This window comes from Sardina pilchardus, chromosome 7 (assembly GCF_963854185.1).
Source record: "Sardina pilchardus chromosome 7, fSarPil1.1, whole genome shotgun sequence".
NCBI lineage: Eukaryota > Metazoa > Chordata > Actinopteri > Clupeiformes > Clupeidae > Sardina > Sardina pilchardus.
The window spans coordinates 16343559-16360227 of NC_085000.1; the positions used below are offsets into that span (position 1 = coordinate 16343559).

The window sequence follows — 16669 nt, forward strand, 5'->3', positions numbered from 1 at the left end:
AAAACTTCACTCATTGTGCCAAAACTCTACACACAAGGAAACAATGACACAACACTGGGAAATATACCATTCACATCACCATTTCCAATGGCTAAACGAATGGGCTTTTTGTAGATGGCTGATTGGTGTTCGGTTTTGCAAGTAAGTGCGTTCAGGTGTGTATTTGAATGGTTGCAATTACCCGATGTGTTTTGTATTTTGGATACATGTGTTTAACAAATGGTACTCTGAGATTTCATTTTTGAACGAAGTGTCTTATGTATGACATAGAGGGTAGTATGCAGGACCAAGTGTGTTGCATAAAGGAGTAAGTGTGTTGCAGAATTGCAACTAGAGTGCAAAGGAGCACTTTTGTTTAAGGTATAGGTAGGTGTTTGAGATATGGCAACAAAACTTAAAGTTGTGTAACTTTAGTCTAAGCATGGGTCTAGTGTTCAAGCAACGGGCAAAAACTGTAACTGCTCACTAAACCATAGTCGTCCCTATTATGGCAATACGCATCTGCTGATTCTGGTCATATGATATGACACTACGAACAATGTGACACATGGAAAAACATTTTCAAACAAAAACGTTCAAATGCACTTTATTAGCTCTAGTAGTCCTAACGAACAAAAACTGGAATGATGCTTGTACCATTATGACATCTCAAATACAGAAGGCACAATCACAGCTGTTGTCATTGTCAATCACAAAGTCCTGTTCCAGAGCTTGGGCTGAGCCCGTGGAGGAGAGGAGAGAGACGCTTTACATCACACACACAATCAGGTACAGTATGTGCAGGGGGCGGAGTGGAGCATTCATTCCTACTACCAGGAGATTTCAAGTTCCCAGTGGGAGAGTAGGGGTTATTTAAAACTTGTTTTACTTCATTGCACATCTTAAATCTTCAGTTCTGCATTTCACGTCATGACAATGGTATTACCAGGGCTGTGGGGAGAGAATGAGAGAGGGGCTGCAATCACACAGGGCACAGCAAAGACCTTACGCAAAGTAGGGACAATCATCCCCTTTTTAAGTATTCGGCCTGGGCTCGAAGCGTTGTCGGCTGGCTGGGAACTTTCCCGATCAATACTCCACTGCTGCGATCAGGTGTGTGTGCATCGCCATGTACACACACACAAATCCATATGCAGTGGACTGTGAAACACAAGATGAATCTAGCTTGGTAAGTCCACGTTATCTTTGGTTCTAACAAATCTAAGGCACTGCTGTTCTTACTCAACTACAGAGGATTTAAATATGTACAAGCGCAAGTATACTTAAGTGTACTCTCAAGCTAAATCAGGCCCACAAAACAATGGAGTTGGCATGTTTTCCCAAGGGACAACCAAAGACCAAAAGAACGCACAGTACAAGTGTCAGACAGGCACATGGTTTACTCTGTAAAGGCACAACCCTCATTCTGCCTACCATGGGGTTACATTGCACAGCTTCCAGGGATGGAGAGGACGTACAGAAGCATTGGCACCTGAAAATGATCTTAGCCATCATCAGATTCATATAAAACTACTGGTAGTGGAGCATGTCCTAAAGCAGCCGAGATGCTTTGACTCTCATCATTGATTGATTCAGCTATTAGCCGATAATCGTCACCTCAATGCCTGTATAGTCGTACACAGTGAATCTAATTTGGCACTCAGTAAGGAGATAAGGCAGAACATCAGTATAACCGGTAGCAATGCAGAACAATAGACCTCTGAAGTTCGCCTACAAAAAAAGCTGCCATATTCGAGATCTTCGAGATACAAGATACATCTTCGAGGTATCTTGCGATTTTTCCTCTAGGAAAATAACATGGGGGTTTTAAATGATCGCACCTGTTAAACTTTCGCAGGGATGGCAAACTTAGATATTTGCTACCCCAGAGCTAACTTGCAATGCAACTTGCCATTGCTTCAATTAACATCCGGATCTCCTTATATGGGCAAAGATGGCAGCTTTGGGTTGTTTTGGACCCGAACGTCAGAGGTCTATGTAAAGCTTAATGCACTTGTGACACCTATGAATATGGGGGTAAGAGGAGCAGGCAGACCTGCAGGCACTAGAGAAGCATGGCAGGTACAAGGGCAGAAGGATATACAAAATAAGAACCATTCTGAGTAAGGGTTGCCAGGGAAACAGAAAGAGCCGCCCACTCGGAAGGGGTCAGACTGAGGACAGGCACAGGCAACAGGCTGCATATCTCATCTTAATACGTATAAATTAAATATCCTGACAGTGCATTTTGACATGATATCACAGACTTTACACTGGTACATACACACTAAAAAACAAAAATGACAGCCATTCTCTCACACACACAAAGACATGAATTAAATATCAATCTGGTGGAGGGCAAAGGTGAGGAGGGAAGGAGGATCGAGTTTGGAGTCTAGGAATGGAATGATCCACAGGTGTACACTGTAACATTGGGTTCACACTATGTATGTGGCAAAAGAGCATTCACATAGAGAGAAAGACAGACCCAGAGTGAACCCAACAATCAACAGAGAAGAAGAAGAACAACAACAAGGGCCATTTCATAGTCTTCGCAAACTATGCCGATACAGTTGTATCTACAAGGCTCACAAAGGTGTTTACAGGCCCTTCCGCAGCCTACACAAGCCAGGTGTACTACATGGACCAATCAAAAATGTGTGAAATGGCACTTGCGTTTAAGACACGTCACAAACATCTGGACGACACATTTTGCTACACAAGTATGCATCAAGCACTTCTTTGTGTAGCTCGAAAAACATGGATGCATTGGCGTCCATGTAGCTTTTGCATAGCCTATGAAAGGGCCCTTAAGTAGGGTTCAGACCAAAGATTCCCGACGAGCCGAGCCGAGCCGCGACGTTCTAAAACCTTGCGACTGCGACTCAACGTGTTTAATGCTCTGCGACGGCTTGCAACTAGGCTACGTGCAACTTCTAATTCACACCACTGCAACTCAGTCTCGTCGCGTCGGGAATCTTTGGCGTGAATGGGGCTTTAGAGAGAGAAGTCTAGGAGACCAATAAAACAGAGCAAAGGGAGAGAAGGGGGACGATGGGAGGGGGAGAGCCGGAGCAGCTACGAGGTCACTCGCTGAGGGGCACGGAGAGGCTGGGCCCCTTGGGGTCCTGGAAGCGGTCCATGGTGCGCAGCTGCATGATCATGTGCAGCCCGTAGGTGAGGATGTAGACCATGAGCAGAGTGGTCAGCAGGCCCATCCAGATGCCCGGCGTGAAGAAGCCCGCGCAGTCGCTGGCGTAGGAGAAGTCCCCCGTTGCCGTGACGTTGAAGCCCTGGATCTAAAGCAAACATAACTTTATTTACATTTACATCTAATTTGGCAGAAGCTTTTACCCATGGCAAGCATGTAAGGAATAGCATTTAAGCTACGGTACACAGGAGACCATATATAGGTAACAATTATTATCGTTAATTGTTAATAACAGTAAAGTCATTCTTTGTCTTATTTTACTTCACTGTACGGTGCAACATTGCATCATTGAACTGTATTGAATGGTGTGTTGTGTGTGTCTCTCTCTGTTGGTTCTTGAGAGGGTATGTCTGCTATGTAAGGGAAGGAATAAAAGTGTTTCATTGTGTTCTTACTACATGACAAAACTTGAGCTTACCGTCTTGCGGTGTGTGTTGGTGTGTATGTGCGAAAACAATTCATCTTTGGAAGTGTCTACTTATAGGGATTTATGCTCGTCTGTTAGTGTCAGTGCAGACTGGCCTGTGATGTGATGCGAGTGTCTTACGTGTGTGTGTGTGTGTGTGTGTGTGTGTGGGTGGAGGGGGTCAGAGTGTGCTGATCCAACTCTACCTGGAAGTCGGTGAACTCCATGCTCCACATGTCGGAGACCGTTACATTGAAAGGAACCAGCAGAGGGTCATGAGTAGTGTTGCTGCTGACCGTCTGGCAGTGGAAGGAGTACTCCGCCGGCGAGTAGATGCCCCTACTGCTGTTAAAGATGGCCGTCTGGCCCCCGTCATAGCTCAGCCTGACCTGTTCCACTATGGTCCAGTTCCGCGCCGACACAGGGAAAAGACGCTTCGTCAAGACAAACCTGCGGAAAAAAAAAACACAGGAAGTCAATGTTGAAGAATTCTGAAGAGGCGCAGAATAAATCTGCGAAAAACACAGGAAGTAAATGTTGAAGTATTCTGTAGAAGTGCAGAATATGTGGCGCACACATGCACCCAGAAGTGCCATACACTCAGGCACCGTAGTAACGCAGGACTTACGTCACTGTAAGACTGGTGAAGCTTAACACGTTGTTGTAGTTGAGCACAAGGCTGAAACAGACAAAAACATAAACATCACACAGCTGTCTGAAGTTAGAGACTCATACTGTAGATAAGAGGTCTATGGGTCATGGCCCATCACCCATAAACTTCATCAAAGACATTTCCCATGAAAAAGTTGAAATAGTACACAAGGCTTGACATATTTTACAGTACGAAAATATTGCCCTCAATGAACGCAATAATCTGACAGCATGTCAAAAAACAACTATTTGCTTTCTAATGCTGATGCTTTGAAGAGGACAAAGAATGGATAAATGAGTATTTGACCTTGTTCTCTTGTGTTAACATAGAAAGTATGCTACTTTGTTTGCAAAAACATACTCAGATGCTATTTTACAAGTCCATTATAATATAAATAGAATAGAATAAATAAAAACAGCCCATTTTAGCAGATATCTAGCGCCCCCTCATGGTTATCTGGCACTTACATGAATAGTTAAGTGAGCTCTACGCTGATTGGCTGCCTCGCAGCCAAAGCTAGTTCACAATATAGACATCTGAAGTTTGCCTACAAAAAAGCTACCATCTTTGCCCATATAAGGAGATCCGGTATCTTGAGGTTTTTTTATGGGAAAGTACATGAGGATTTTCAATTATCGCACCTGTTAAACTCTCGCAGGGATGATGACATTGGAAATGCAGACGTTTTTCGCTACACATTTAGTCCACTGCCGTCTAGTGGATACTGTGATCTTCGAGAAGATGGCACAATTGATCTTTGCCACCCTAGAGCTAACTTACAATGCAACTTGCCATAGACAGTTAGCTTCAATTAACTCCCAGAACTCCTTATATGGGCAAAGATGGCAGCTTTGGGTCCTTTTTGTAGGCGAACTTCAGACAAAGGTCTATGGGCTCCAGCAACTTCTTCCTGAATCCCCAGGTCAGAGTGTGATGGTTTGCATCACAGTCTGTATTTGTGTCACAGTCTGTCTTTCACCTGTTTTTTCAGCAGTTACTTCAAAGTCCAAGATTTACATATGAGGGAGGAGAGGAGAGGAGAGGAGACAACTCAACTCAACTCAACTCAACTCAACGCCAGGGCAAAATCTTCAAAATAAACTGTTTGCACACGTCAATCCTTTATGCAAGTTCTAATAGCCTAGCTTTCGCTCAGCCGACCACCTGATCCTCATCCATCACCGAAAGCTAGGCTATTAAAACTTGCATAAAGGATTGAAGTGTGCAGACGGTTTATTTTGAAGACTTTTTTGTTTGTTTTTGTTTGTCTGGCACCTTCTTTATCGTGTGAGTGTGGTCTAACTCCTCCACAAAGCCTGAGTAAAAATGGTTTCCCATCGTAAGGTCATCTTTGAATCAATTCTACCCCAAGAAATCCTGTACCGCACCGCACTACCCTATTATAACAAGAAATCCTGTACCACACTACCCTATTACAACTGCTATTTCAAAACCTGTGGAAATCAATCAGACACTCTCAAGTACGGTAAATGATATAAATGCCCCTGAATTCTGAATTGAAGCACGCCGGCGTTCGGGACTCACACTGAGGAGTTCTCACTGCACGAGGATCCGGCCAAGGTGAAGGCGAGGGGAGCCAGGTCCGTCGTGTTAAACGGGGAGTTGATGTTCGGCCGGTAGCCGACCCTCAGGGTGTCTGTCCACAGCAGAATGCAGGGGCCGTCGGTGTTGTTGAACATCACCGGGGGCTTCACTCCAGGCGCTGGGGTCTGGAGCAAATGGCGGCTCACCAGAGGCTCAATCATCACGGAGGAATCCTCAATCACCTGGGGAGTCGGGGGGGGGGGGGGGGAGAGTATAGAAAGGGGGAGCATAGAAAGAATATGAGAATATAAATAGATCAAAGAGAAAGAAAAAGCAGAAAAAGGCTAGTAGAAAGCATTTTGTCATAAAAATAATACTGTACAGTACGTTGCTTTAGACAAAAGTGTCTGGCAAACACCATAAACATAAACTTAATGTGTAAAAACAGTGTTTCTTAAGAAGAGACATGCAACTTGTGCAGTTAGGATACTGAGGGCAGCAGTGTCAAGTCAGTCTGTCTGTCTGAGGTGAAGGCTGCTATGTTTACCTACCCGGGAGGGCTGGAGGCCAGTGTAGATGGCTGTGTATGGCACTTTTTTTGTCTTCATGATCTGCAGCACTTTGCCTATCATCTCATCTGGGCAAACACAGGACCGACCACAATTAGACAATTCATTGGCAACAACAATGACTTTACTGTGGCACTCATAAGGAACAGCAAGGGACAGTAGACCACTCAGACCACTCACCATTCTGATGTAGGACCTTCTTTGTCTGGGGCCTGTGGTATGGAAACATGCATTATTTCAGGAGATCCACATGCCACGTGGTGCTTGTGGGCAAAACTCCCTGTGCATTTTAATGTTGTTTAAATAATTTACTACAGCAACAAGCATACGCCCTAACACACACACACACACACACACACACAGAGAGAGACACACACACACACACACACACACACACAGAGACACACACACAGACACACACACACAGAGAGACACACACACAGACACATACACACAGACACACAGACACACAGACACACAGACACACAGACACACAGACACACAGACACACACACCTTACCCTGAGCTGTAAGGCAGACCGATGACCAGCAGGGCGGGGCCACTGTCCAGGCTCTGTTGGTCCAGGCTGGAGAGGTCAGTGTAGAGTGGAGAGGTGCCCAGAGTCTCCTGCAGCAGAGCAGGCACCTCTGCGGTCACACCCCTGGCCAAACTGGGCAAGACCAGTGGGGAAGAGGCTACCTTCAAGCACGCCTGATTAAAAACACATACGTTACGTGTGTTTATTCACTCAGGCGCTTTTATCCAAAGCAACTTATATTATGTCAATTACAATACAGGGCCAATGTCCCTAGAGCAACTAGGGGGTTAAAGTAAGTGCCTGGCTCAAAAACACAACGGTGGAAACTGGGAATTGAACCCACAACTAGGCTTCAGCATGTTAGTCCAGCTCTTTAGACATTACGCTACCACTGCCCCTGGTTGTCCTAAAAACTAATGGGGCGCTAGGCAACTGTAAAGTCAAACTCTGCAGCTCATGCAAGTTCCTTCTGCGCTTCTCAACTACATTTTTAGACCATTAGGCACAATGCAATCTTCTCAACCGGCATTTAGTCAAGTCTAATGAAACACACACACACACACACACATCATACACACACATTTTATTTATAAAGCGCATTTTTGGATGCACAAAGAGCACACCCAAAAACACACAACTGCTCACACTTGAGTCTCCACAGTCCCTCAGTTATCTGCTCAGCCTCAGCCACAACTCTCATCCCTCATCACATGATAACTCAGGTCAGGTGATGTTGACTGACTCACCTGGAGGTTGGGGAAGGCTCCGGCCTCTTTGTCTCCAAACGCACCGCCGTACACTGTGAAGTCCTCCATGCTCAACTAGATGGTGGGAAAACCACATCACATTTACTCACTTCCCCAAATCTCCGCAAGTTTTTGATGCAATTCTGGGCATCCACAAATTCGGAAACAAAATGCAAGCTGACTGCTTATATTAAAGGAAAGAAGAAGTGAGCAGGTGGCTCAAATTCATATGACAGCTCCATATACATGCCCACTCTAGACAGCCACGGCTGACATCAACCGGTCATCTGACCTACTGCATGAGTATAATTCCACTTCAAATATACTTTTGGCTTGAGTTACAAGTCCCAGATGCCAAGTGTGACACATTTTCCGACCCATAAAAAATAGGACACCTATAGTAACTTTACAGATGAGATGGTTGGGAGGAAGTCTGCGTTAGAGTGAGTGAGATATACTTACTTTGTCTTGTAGGAACAGCAGGACAGTGTGGGGTGCAGTGGCTAGAGCAGAGGTCAGGGAGGTCTTTACTTGGTCTACGGACATCATCTGGCCAACTGTAGGACGGTCCTGAGATGGCAGCGCATTCCTGAATAACAAAGACAGTCGTATTTCTGAACATCAACTTTAACAATGTTTACAAGGATAAAAACAAACAACATAACAATGGCAATGATCGTGTACAATCACTCCCTAAGTTACGTCCAGTCCATGTTAGTCGACTCCTGATATGTGATCATTCCGACATTTTTAGATGAAAGTCTAGAGTCTACATTCACACTATTCAAATTGGCAAAATGAGCAAGAGTAAAACTGTATTACATAGTTCAGGGAAATAAGACTGACTTCAAAACGATACAACTAGCACCTTAGCCACAGCAGCTGCAGCTGACTGACGTTCTGATTTAACACGCCAACAAGACTCTGGATCAAAATATAACTTTGTTAAAGTATATTCCTTACCCTTCGCTTGCCCACATAACCAGTGGTACTTGGCCATAACAGCAGCTAATTAATAAACTGGCAAATAATAAGGGAGAAAGTGCCATGGTGAGAGAACTCTTGTTTAATACGTTCACTTCCGCCATCTTCGCTACCAGTGTCACGTGAACGTGAGCAGCAGACAATCATGTGATCCACTTGGTCTCGGGTATGTTCACAGTTGTTGTGTTTTAGCGCTGCGTTGTGGCACCACATTTGTGAAATACAGACAATTATGTATGATAGCAACGACAAAACATTTCATACGCAAACAGAATATACAATTTACGTTCCTTTGGCAATATTGCTGAGTTTAGAAGACACAAAAAGATAAATGTGTCTGTTCAGATTCTGTAGATGATGACATACGCTAGAGAATAGCATTTTCAACAACTATTCTAAATTATTGTTATTTTTATTTAATATGTAAGTGTTGGAATTCCACAATGCATAAGAGTATACTTCTGTATGGTTAGATTGCAAGTATTTAAAGACACCTCGCATCTAGACTACTCTAGTCCTGCCGCACGATAGTAACATCTGCGGTCTTGAACACGCTCTGCTCAGCTCACCGCACCTGTAGTATGACTGCTGCTGTCTCATAGCCGAATCACCAATGTTGTAGGCGGAGTGATATCACTGTCAACAGTGAAAGTGGAAACATTTTGTGATGCTTGAAGTTGTTGTTGTTTGTTTTTACTTTACAGACATTGGCGTGTTGTATGCTTACAAGAACAATCCATCTTTTCTAACGGTTTTAAACAGTGTTCGCTCTCTATTGTCATTGGAAATTAGGCTGAGTTTGTGGGCGCTTATTGTGCACTATTTTATGACGCGACTGTATCAGAGTTGATTGCAATAGTTGCTCGGCTCGGGCCATCTTTGGGTGTCCTCAGCAGCCGCTGGTAACACCCATCAGTAAATGTATTTTACATCAATTTAAAAGGCCAAATAAAAACATAGATGCTTCCTGGTATTAATACGGTGAAAATAGACGGGGTTAATTCTCGAAAGTAGAAGATTGCATCTCAAAAGGGTTTGTTTTATTTTTGGATACTACATTTAGTGAATTAAGTTGCAAAGAAAAACGAGACTGGAACCAACATGGATGAGGAATATGATGTGATCGTTCTAGGAACTGGACTTACGGTGAGTGTGCTGCGATATCACTATTTGGTGATAGGCTGTCATAGTGATATCTGTGCTTATAATTGTGTTGTCGTTGAATGATATGGATGTTGAGGTTAGCCGCCTAGAATGGGCCTCTCTCTGTGGGATAAGAGGAGCGGTCGTGAGGAGCCTGTCGGCACTGATGCGCAAGCATGATGAGCCAGCATTTTCCCAGATCTCAGAATCATTCGTCATGGTGGCCTAACCACGCATCTGTCCTTTTCCCCGAGCGTCCGAGTCCATTTTCGCCCATACAGGGGGTATTTGTTGGTAAAAGGCGGCTGTAAACCTGATTAAAAATTAATTGGTTGGTCTTATCAGGGTTTCATGTTAACGAAAGGCTTCAGGTAACAGGGCTGTAGCCTTTGTATAGAATATCCTCACAGTTTTCTTCAGTGATGTTCGTGTCAAATTGACAACAGTTAGGCTATAGGTATTTTTTTCCAAATGTGCAGAATCAGGAAAATACCAAAAGTTATAACACCAATAGCCCTTGGTAATTTTTTTTAAAAAGTCGCCTGTAAATAAATATGTGTGTTGTTGTTGATGTTATATGTTGATTATGTTGATTTTTTGTCACTTGAAAATGGCCGTCGTGTTAGTAGGCTAATGTATGTGCCATAGACAAAACTTCATCTACCTTCTAGTGTAGGCTATTGCATATGTGCCACTGGTGTTGACTGGCCATATCTTGGAATGTGTCATGTCATAAGTGGCATGAAAACAATTCATTACTAGGGGAGTAACGTAAATGATGCTCCCCTGTCCCAAGTTCAAACTCAAACCAACAGCATTCTAGACATATATTTGATGTGTTGAGTAGGATATTTTAAATATCTCCTATAGTCTATAGCAAGCGTGTTATGAATGAATGAATGAATGAATGAATGAATGATGTAGTGTCCTTCACTTCCTCGTGTTGTGTAGGAGTGCATCCTCTCTGGGATCATGTCTGTGAATGGGAAGAAGGTGCTGCACATGGACAGGAACCCGTACTACGGGGGAGAGAGCTCCTCCATCACTCCTTTGGAGGAGGTACAGTACACACAAACATGACCCTACACCTACGACAACTCTCATGCCGCACTTTCACTCAGACAGCTCCTTATAACGTTGTAGTAGCACAAGTATTTCTTTTACATCAAGTCAAGTCAAGTGATGGATCCTAATGATGATCTTCTTGCCCACAACAACAAGAGTACATTACTTATTACAGTAAAAATGATAATAAGATGATAACAAGAAGAGCTTACTGCTTAGTCAAATATAGCACTGGTCATCATTTTTGTCTAGACAGATCTGGGTTGTCCCTTCCCAGCAGATCATTTGTGAGTGTGTGCCATGTTGCAACGTTCAAAAATGATGCAAGAATATGTAGGGTCTCTGTGATTTAGCTGCTGTCCCTCCTGTCATCTTCTTGCCCAGCTATACAAACGCTTTGACCTACCAGACAGCCCGCCAGAGTCTATGGGGAGAGGAAGGGACTGGAACGTGGATCTGATCCCTAAATTTCTTATGGCAAATGGTGACCTATGACCCTTTCCTTGTTATTTTGTATTGAACAGAATAGCATTAGTTCAATGCAGCTAGTCAAAATTAATGAATTTTGATTTTTTTTTTTTTTTTTTTTTTAAGTCCCATGATTGTTTGAAATAAATTCTCCTTCCATATTTCAGGCCAGCTTGTCAAGATGCTGCTCTACACAGAAGTGACCCGATATCTGGATTTCAAAGTGGTGGAAGGGAGTTTTGTGTATAAGGGGGGGAAGATCTATAAAGTCCCCTCAACTGAAGCGGAGGCACTCGCTTCAAGTAATCAACTCCGTTGACAAATGTTTGCATATATCAACATTTAAATGTACTATTTCAAGCATCTTTTGTGAAGCACTTTAATATCCTGCACAGAGCCTTAATTGATTTCCTTTTTTTTTTTTCATAGACCTTATGGGAATGTTTGAGAAGAGAAGGTTCCGAAAGTTCCTGGTCTTTGTGGCCAACTTCGATGAGAATGACCCCAAAACCTTTGAAGGGGTTGATCCCAAAAGCACCACAATGGGGGAGGTCTACAAAAAGTTTGACCTAGGCCAGGATGTGATGGACTTCACAGGACACGCCCTGGCTCTCTATAGGACTGACGAGTATGGCTGTGGTGCTTGGACAACACTTAAGCTTTATGTTTATTTTATTTAGGTGTACTCTATCATCTGTTCATAGCTTGTGGAGTCACCCTTGTAGTTTTAACAATGAAGAACTTAGTCTATTTTGATCAATCTTGATCAATCTTTCTTTCTTTCTTTCTGTCTTTTTTTCTCTCTTTCTTTTTCGCAGTTACCTTGAGCAGCCCTGCCTGGAGACCATAAATCGTATCAAATTGTACAGTGAGTCTCTGGCTCGTTATGGGAAGAGTCCCTATCTCTACCCACTCTACGGGCTGGGAGAACTCCCACAGGGCTTTGCCAGGTTTGCGCGCACCAACTTATCACCATACACATACACACACCTAATTCAGACACACATCGTGTGAACAATCCTTTAACTTACAAGAACTTTAAAGGTGTGGCTCTTATTCCTGAAAATAAAATGGATGAACATTCTAGAATTTGGTTTGATCTCAAAATAACAAATGCTTCAAAATATCACCTGAAATGAGAGGCATACATTGAGCCAGACTATTTTTTACTGTGTCTCTGGAAGACAGTCTGTGTTTTGCTGTGTCTGGTCAGGTTAAGTGCAATCTATGGAGGGACCTACATGCTGAACAAACCTGTGGAGGAGATTGTGATGGAGGGCGGGCGCGTGGTGGGGGTCAAGTCCGAGGGAGAGGTAATAAATGCCCCAGCTGGTACAGATGATGTATTGACTGCAGTCCACCTGCAGGTGGCACTGTATAGTCAATAGGTGCAGAGCTGTATCTGAATAGGCGTACACAACGTGGTTTCTTGGTGTTTTGAGCCCCCAACGTTGTCTTCAAGGCAGCGCTGCCTGGAAGGCACTAGGGTTAGGCATGGGTTAAGATTAGGGTTAGGGGTAGGGGTAGGATTAAGTGCCTTTAAGTCAACAGTGTCAGCGCTGCCTGGAAGACGAGGTTGGGAGCTCAAAACACCATCGAGCCCTTTTTGTGATGCTGTTCTCACTGCTGCACTTCTCCATGTGGACACTAGGTGGCACGCTGCAAGCAGCTCATCTGCGACCCCAGCTACATCCCAGAGCGCGTCCGGAAGGTGGGCCAGGTGATCCGTGTCATCTGCATCCTCAGCCATCCCATCGAGAACACCAACGACTCCAACTCCTGCCAGATCATCATCCCCCAGAACCAGGTCAACCGCTCCTCAGGTGGGTAGCGGGCAGGACACACCCCACCACTGGGACAGGGCCTTGGCATCGGGGCAGGCACTGGTGTACAATAGCAGTGACCAGCTGAAGTGAGGGCATTATGGAGCCAGTGGAGGACAGAATGCTTATACAACTTTAAGTATGCAGGTCCACAGGATACAGTATTGTGGTTGAGATAAGGTGTAGTATGTATGTTTACGTACTGTACACAACGGGCTTCAGTGATAGGGTGTGTGTATGTGTGCATGCGTGTGTGTGTGTCTGTGTCTGTTTATTTGTGTGTGTGATCATCGGTGTGATCCCTCCCTCCAGATATCTACGTGTGCATGATGTCGTACGCCCATAATGTGGCGGCTCAGGGGAAGTACATCGCCATCGTCAGCACCACCGTGGAGACGGACGCCCCTGAGGCCGAGGTGGAGCCAGCGCTGGACCTGCTCAAGCCAATTGACCAGAAGTCAGTGCCTGGACACTGGCACTCTCCTGCATCCCCCCCCCCCCCACACACACACACACACACACAAACACACACACAAACACACACACACACACACACACAGAGGCGCATACATACACACACACATACACACACACACACACACACACACACACACACACACACAGAGACACACACACACATACACACATAGAGGCGCATGCATGCATACACACACTCACACACACACACAAACACGCACAGACACAGACACACACACACACACACACACACACACACACAGTCATATAGTTGCAACCACATTCATAGAGTATGTCTAAAGAGGTAAAGCATTATATGGTAACTTCCCATCTGCAGAGTGTTATACTGCAATGTGTGTACATGTGTGTACATGTGTGTCGTTACAGATTTGTGGCCATCAGTGATCTGTATGAGCCTACTGATGACGGGACCGAAAGCCAGGTGGGTTGGGAGGGCAGTGACACAGTATACTCACCTACAGTACTGTATACTAATGTATTAGCCGCATTGTGTATAAGCCGCAGGACAGTGACACAGTATACTCACCTACTGTATACTAATGTATTAGCCGCATTGTGTATAAGCCGCAGGACAGTGACACAGTATACTCACCTACTGTATACTAATGTATTAGCCGCATTGTGCATAAGCCGCAGGACAGTGACACAGTATACTCACCTACTGTATACTAATGTATTAGCCGCATTGTGCATAAGCCGCAGGACAGTGACACAGTATACTCACCTACTGTATACTAATGTATTAGCCGTATTGTGTATAAGCCGCAGGACAGTGACACAGTATACTCACCTACTGTATACTAATGTATTAGCCGTATTGTGTATAAGCCGCAGGACAGTGACACAGTATACTCACCTACTGTATACTAATGTATTAGCCGTATTGTGTATAAGCCGCAGGACAGTGACACAGTATACTCACCTACAGTATACTAATGTATTAGCCGCATTGTGTATAAGCTGCAGGACTGTTTTAAGCAAGTTAAAAGAAACTTAACCATATTAACTGCCCCTGTGTATTACATTAACCTGAAGAAATTTAGCAAAATCAATGTATAAGCTGCGGCTAATAGTCGGGAAAATACGGTACTCAATATCATCTTTTAAGAGGCCTCAAAATCAGATCTGACAGTAGATTTACCGGACACTTAGAATATGTTCTGTTCTGTGTATTGATCAGGTGTATTGATGAGATTAGAAAACAGGTGAAGTATTTAAGATGCCTAATAGAGATGCCTGGTGACCACTGAACCATGTGCAGTGTACAGTATTTATGAGATTGAAACAGTGTTGACACGGCGTTGAAGAGTTGGCATTCTGGTCACATGACAAGAGTGAGGTGGTTTGATATGACAGAGCCATGTTTCCTGTGTTTGCTTGGCAGATCTTTGCCTCGGGGGCCTATGACGCCACCACCCACTTTGAGACCACTTGCAACGACATCAAGGACATCTACAAGCGCATGACAGGAACTGACTTTGACTTTGAGAATATGAAGCGTAAACAAAATGATGTGTTTGGCGAGGACGAGCAGTAAGACAGGAGGGCCTGGAGTGAGGGGGGGTGGTGGTGGATGTTGGGGGGGGGGGGGGGGGTTGAGGGTGCAGACTGGATCGCCACAGAAGATGTGGAGGTGGGGGGGGGGGGGAGAGATTCAGGTCATTATGAGATTCCAAGAGGGCTGTGGTCCGCTGGGTTGGAGTTCTGATTGGATGACGATAGGGAATGTTCTAGAAGGATTAGTGATATCAGTGCCCCCCTCTCTCCTCCCCCGCCCCCCCCCCAGGCACTTTTCACCCGTCAGCTCGTCTCACACTCGTCTCACACACTGCACTCACACAATGGCTCAGCCGTTGGTCATCACACTCTGTACACCCTCTGGTCTGCCACCGCTGCCCTCTTCCTGCCTCTGTGTGTGTGTGTGCGTGTGTGTGTGTACTGTATGTGTACTCTATGTGTGTGGGTGTGTGTGTGTGTGTGTGTGTGTGTGTGTGTGTGTGTGTGTAAAAGAGTTGTGCTTGTGCAGTCTCGAGGACTCTTTTGGTTCATCACTGCTTTTAAAAACACAATATGCAAGTTGTCCCTTTCATTAAGTGTTTGAATCACTTCTTACTTGCTGGCCTTGCTTCATACTTGCATTTAGCCTCCATGTGTCTGTCATTGCCTAACACAAAACACACGCTTCCTTTTGAAAATGTTTCCTGTGGAATTCTGTGGCCTCGGAATTGTTCTCTAAACTCTTTCACAGCTCACCTCGGAGTAATGGTAGTGCTAACTCGTTCCGTTTTGGAACCAGACGTAATTGTTCTAATCTGAAAGGCCTAGCTGCCACATGTTAGGGAAGTCTCACTTCACCACTATGTTGTCTCTCCTCAATGATTTATTTATTTAAATTAAACTATTAAAATAGTATGATGTACTCTGTGCTGTTTATTCCTATGTTGTTGAGTTATTCCTATCTACTTTGAGTTTACAGTATGTTCAAGACATCTGAGTTTTTCAAATCGCTAGTGTCCGGTGAAGTAATGAAATAAATTGACCAAAGAAATATAGTCATGAATAAAATACTGAACATGGAAACAAAACCTTTATACATGTTAAATATAAATGTTACAAAGACATTTTGGTAGGAGTGTATTTCTTTTTGGGCCTTGAGCTGTGACCTTTGGGTTTAAGATACGGACAGCTACACCTATGCTGGGGGGGCTGCCTAAGATTTGTGTTCTTAGATTTGTTGAAATTACAATTCTATTCTCCTTGTTTCCTTGAGAACATACTATACAGATACACATGTATGCAAACCTGGTCAACAACACTGACACTACACATGTCAACAGATAGCCATTGATGAGGCGGAGGTGTGGAACATGCCTTTGAAGAACCTACAGTACTCATTTGATAAGTAGGAGCTTCTTCACATTCTCCATGGCAGCAGACTAAAGCTCCAGTCCCATATCCATAGACCCAACCCAAGTACTTCCATGTCACCGCTAACCTCCCTAATAGTGAACCCTCTCTTCTAGCGCCATATACACTTCCACA

The 16669-nt window shown here is 44.3% G+C and overlaps 2 protein-coding genes across 2 annotated transcripts; one reads left to right on the forward strand and one right to left on the reverse strand.

The window, feature by feature from the left end:
- Window positions 1-570: 570 nt before the first annotated feature.
- On the reverse strand, window positions 571-8740 carry atp6ap1b (ATPase H+ transporting accessory protein 1b). The gene is made up of 10 exons (XM_062540914.1): window positions 8610-8740; window positions 8109-8235; window positions 7647-7721; window positions 6883-7073; window positions 6543-6574; window positions 6345-6430; window positions 5794-6035; window positions 4225-4275; window positions 3803-4046; window positions 571-3278 (listed from the first exon to the last, which is right to left on the reverse strand). The coding sequence occupies exons 1-10, from the start codon at window positions 8732-8734 to the stop codon at window positions 3066-3068; spliced, it is 1386 nt and encodes a 461-aa protein (XP_062396898.1). The 5' UTR covers window positions 8735-8740; the 3' UTR covers window positions 571-3065.
- Window positions 8741-9501: 761 nt separating this feature from the next.
- gdi1 (GDP dissociation inhibitor 1) lies at window positions 9502-15196 on the forward strand. Its single transcript, XM_062542197.1, has 11 exons — window positions 9502-9776; window positions 10725-10832; window positions 11223-11322; window positions 11474-11608; window positions 11736-11934; window positions 12125-12256; window positions 12520-12619; window positions 12958-13129; window positions 13442-13586; window positions 13994-14048; window positions 15012-15196. The coding sequence occupies exons 1-11, from the start codon at window positions 9732-9734 to the stop codon at window positions 15162-15164; spliced, it is 1344 nt and encodes a 447-aa protein (XP_062398181.1). The 5' UTR covers window positions 9502-9731; the 3' UTR covers window positions 15165-15196.
- Window positions 15197-16669: the final 1473 nt, after the last annotated feature.

Bases quoted from the DNA above. Each gene is read 5' to 3' on its own strand.
- gdi1 (XM_062542197.1), top strand. From the start codon at position 9,732: ATGGATGAGGAATATGATGTGATCGTTCTAGGAACTGGACTTACG. The intron at 9,777-10,724 runs GTGAGTGTGCTG...CGTGTTGTGTAG, and splicing joins TTCTAGGAACTGGACTTACG to GAGTGCATCCTCTCTGGGAT. The intron at 13,587-13,993 runs GTCAGTGCCTGG...GTGTCGTTACAG, and splicing joins CTCAAGCCAATTGACCAGAA to ATTTGTGGCCATCAGTGATC.
- atp6ap1b (XM_062540914.1), bottom strand. From the start codon at position 8,734: ATGGCGGAAGTGAACGTATTAAACAAGAGTTCTCTCACCATGGCACTT. The intron at 7,722-8,108 runs GTAAGTATATCT...CCCACCATCTAG, and splicing joins TGCTGTTCCTACAAGACAAA to TTGAGCATGGAGGACTTCAC. The intron at 6,036-6,344 runs GTAGGTAAACAT...CCGACTCCCCAG, and splicing joins CTGGCCTCCAGCCCTCCCGG to GTGATTGAGGATTCCTCCGT.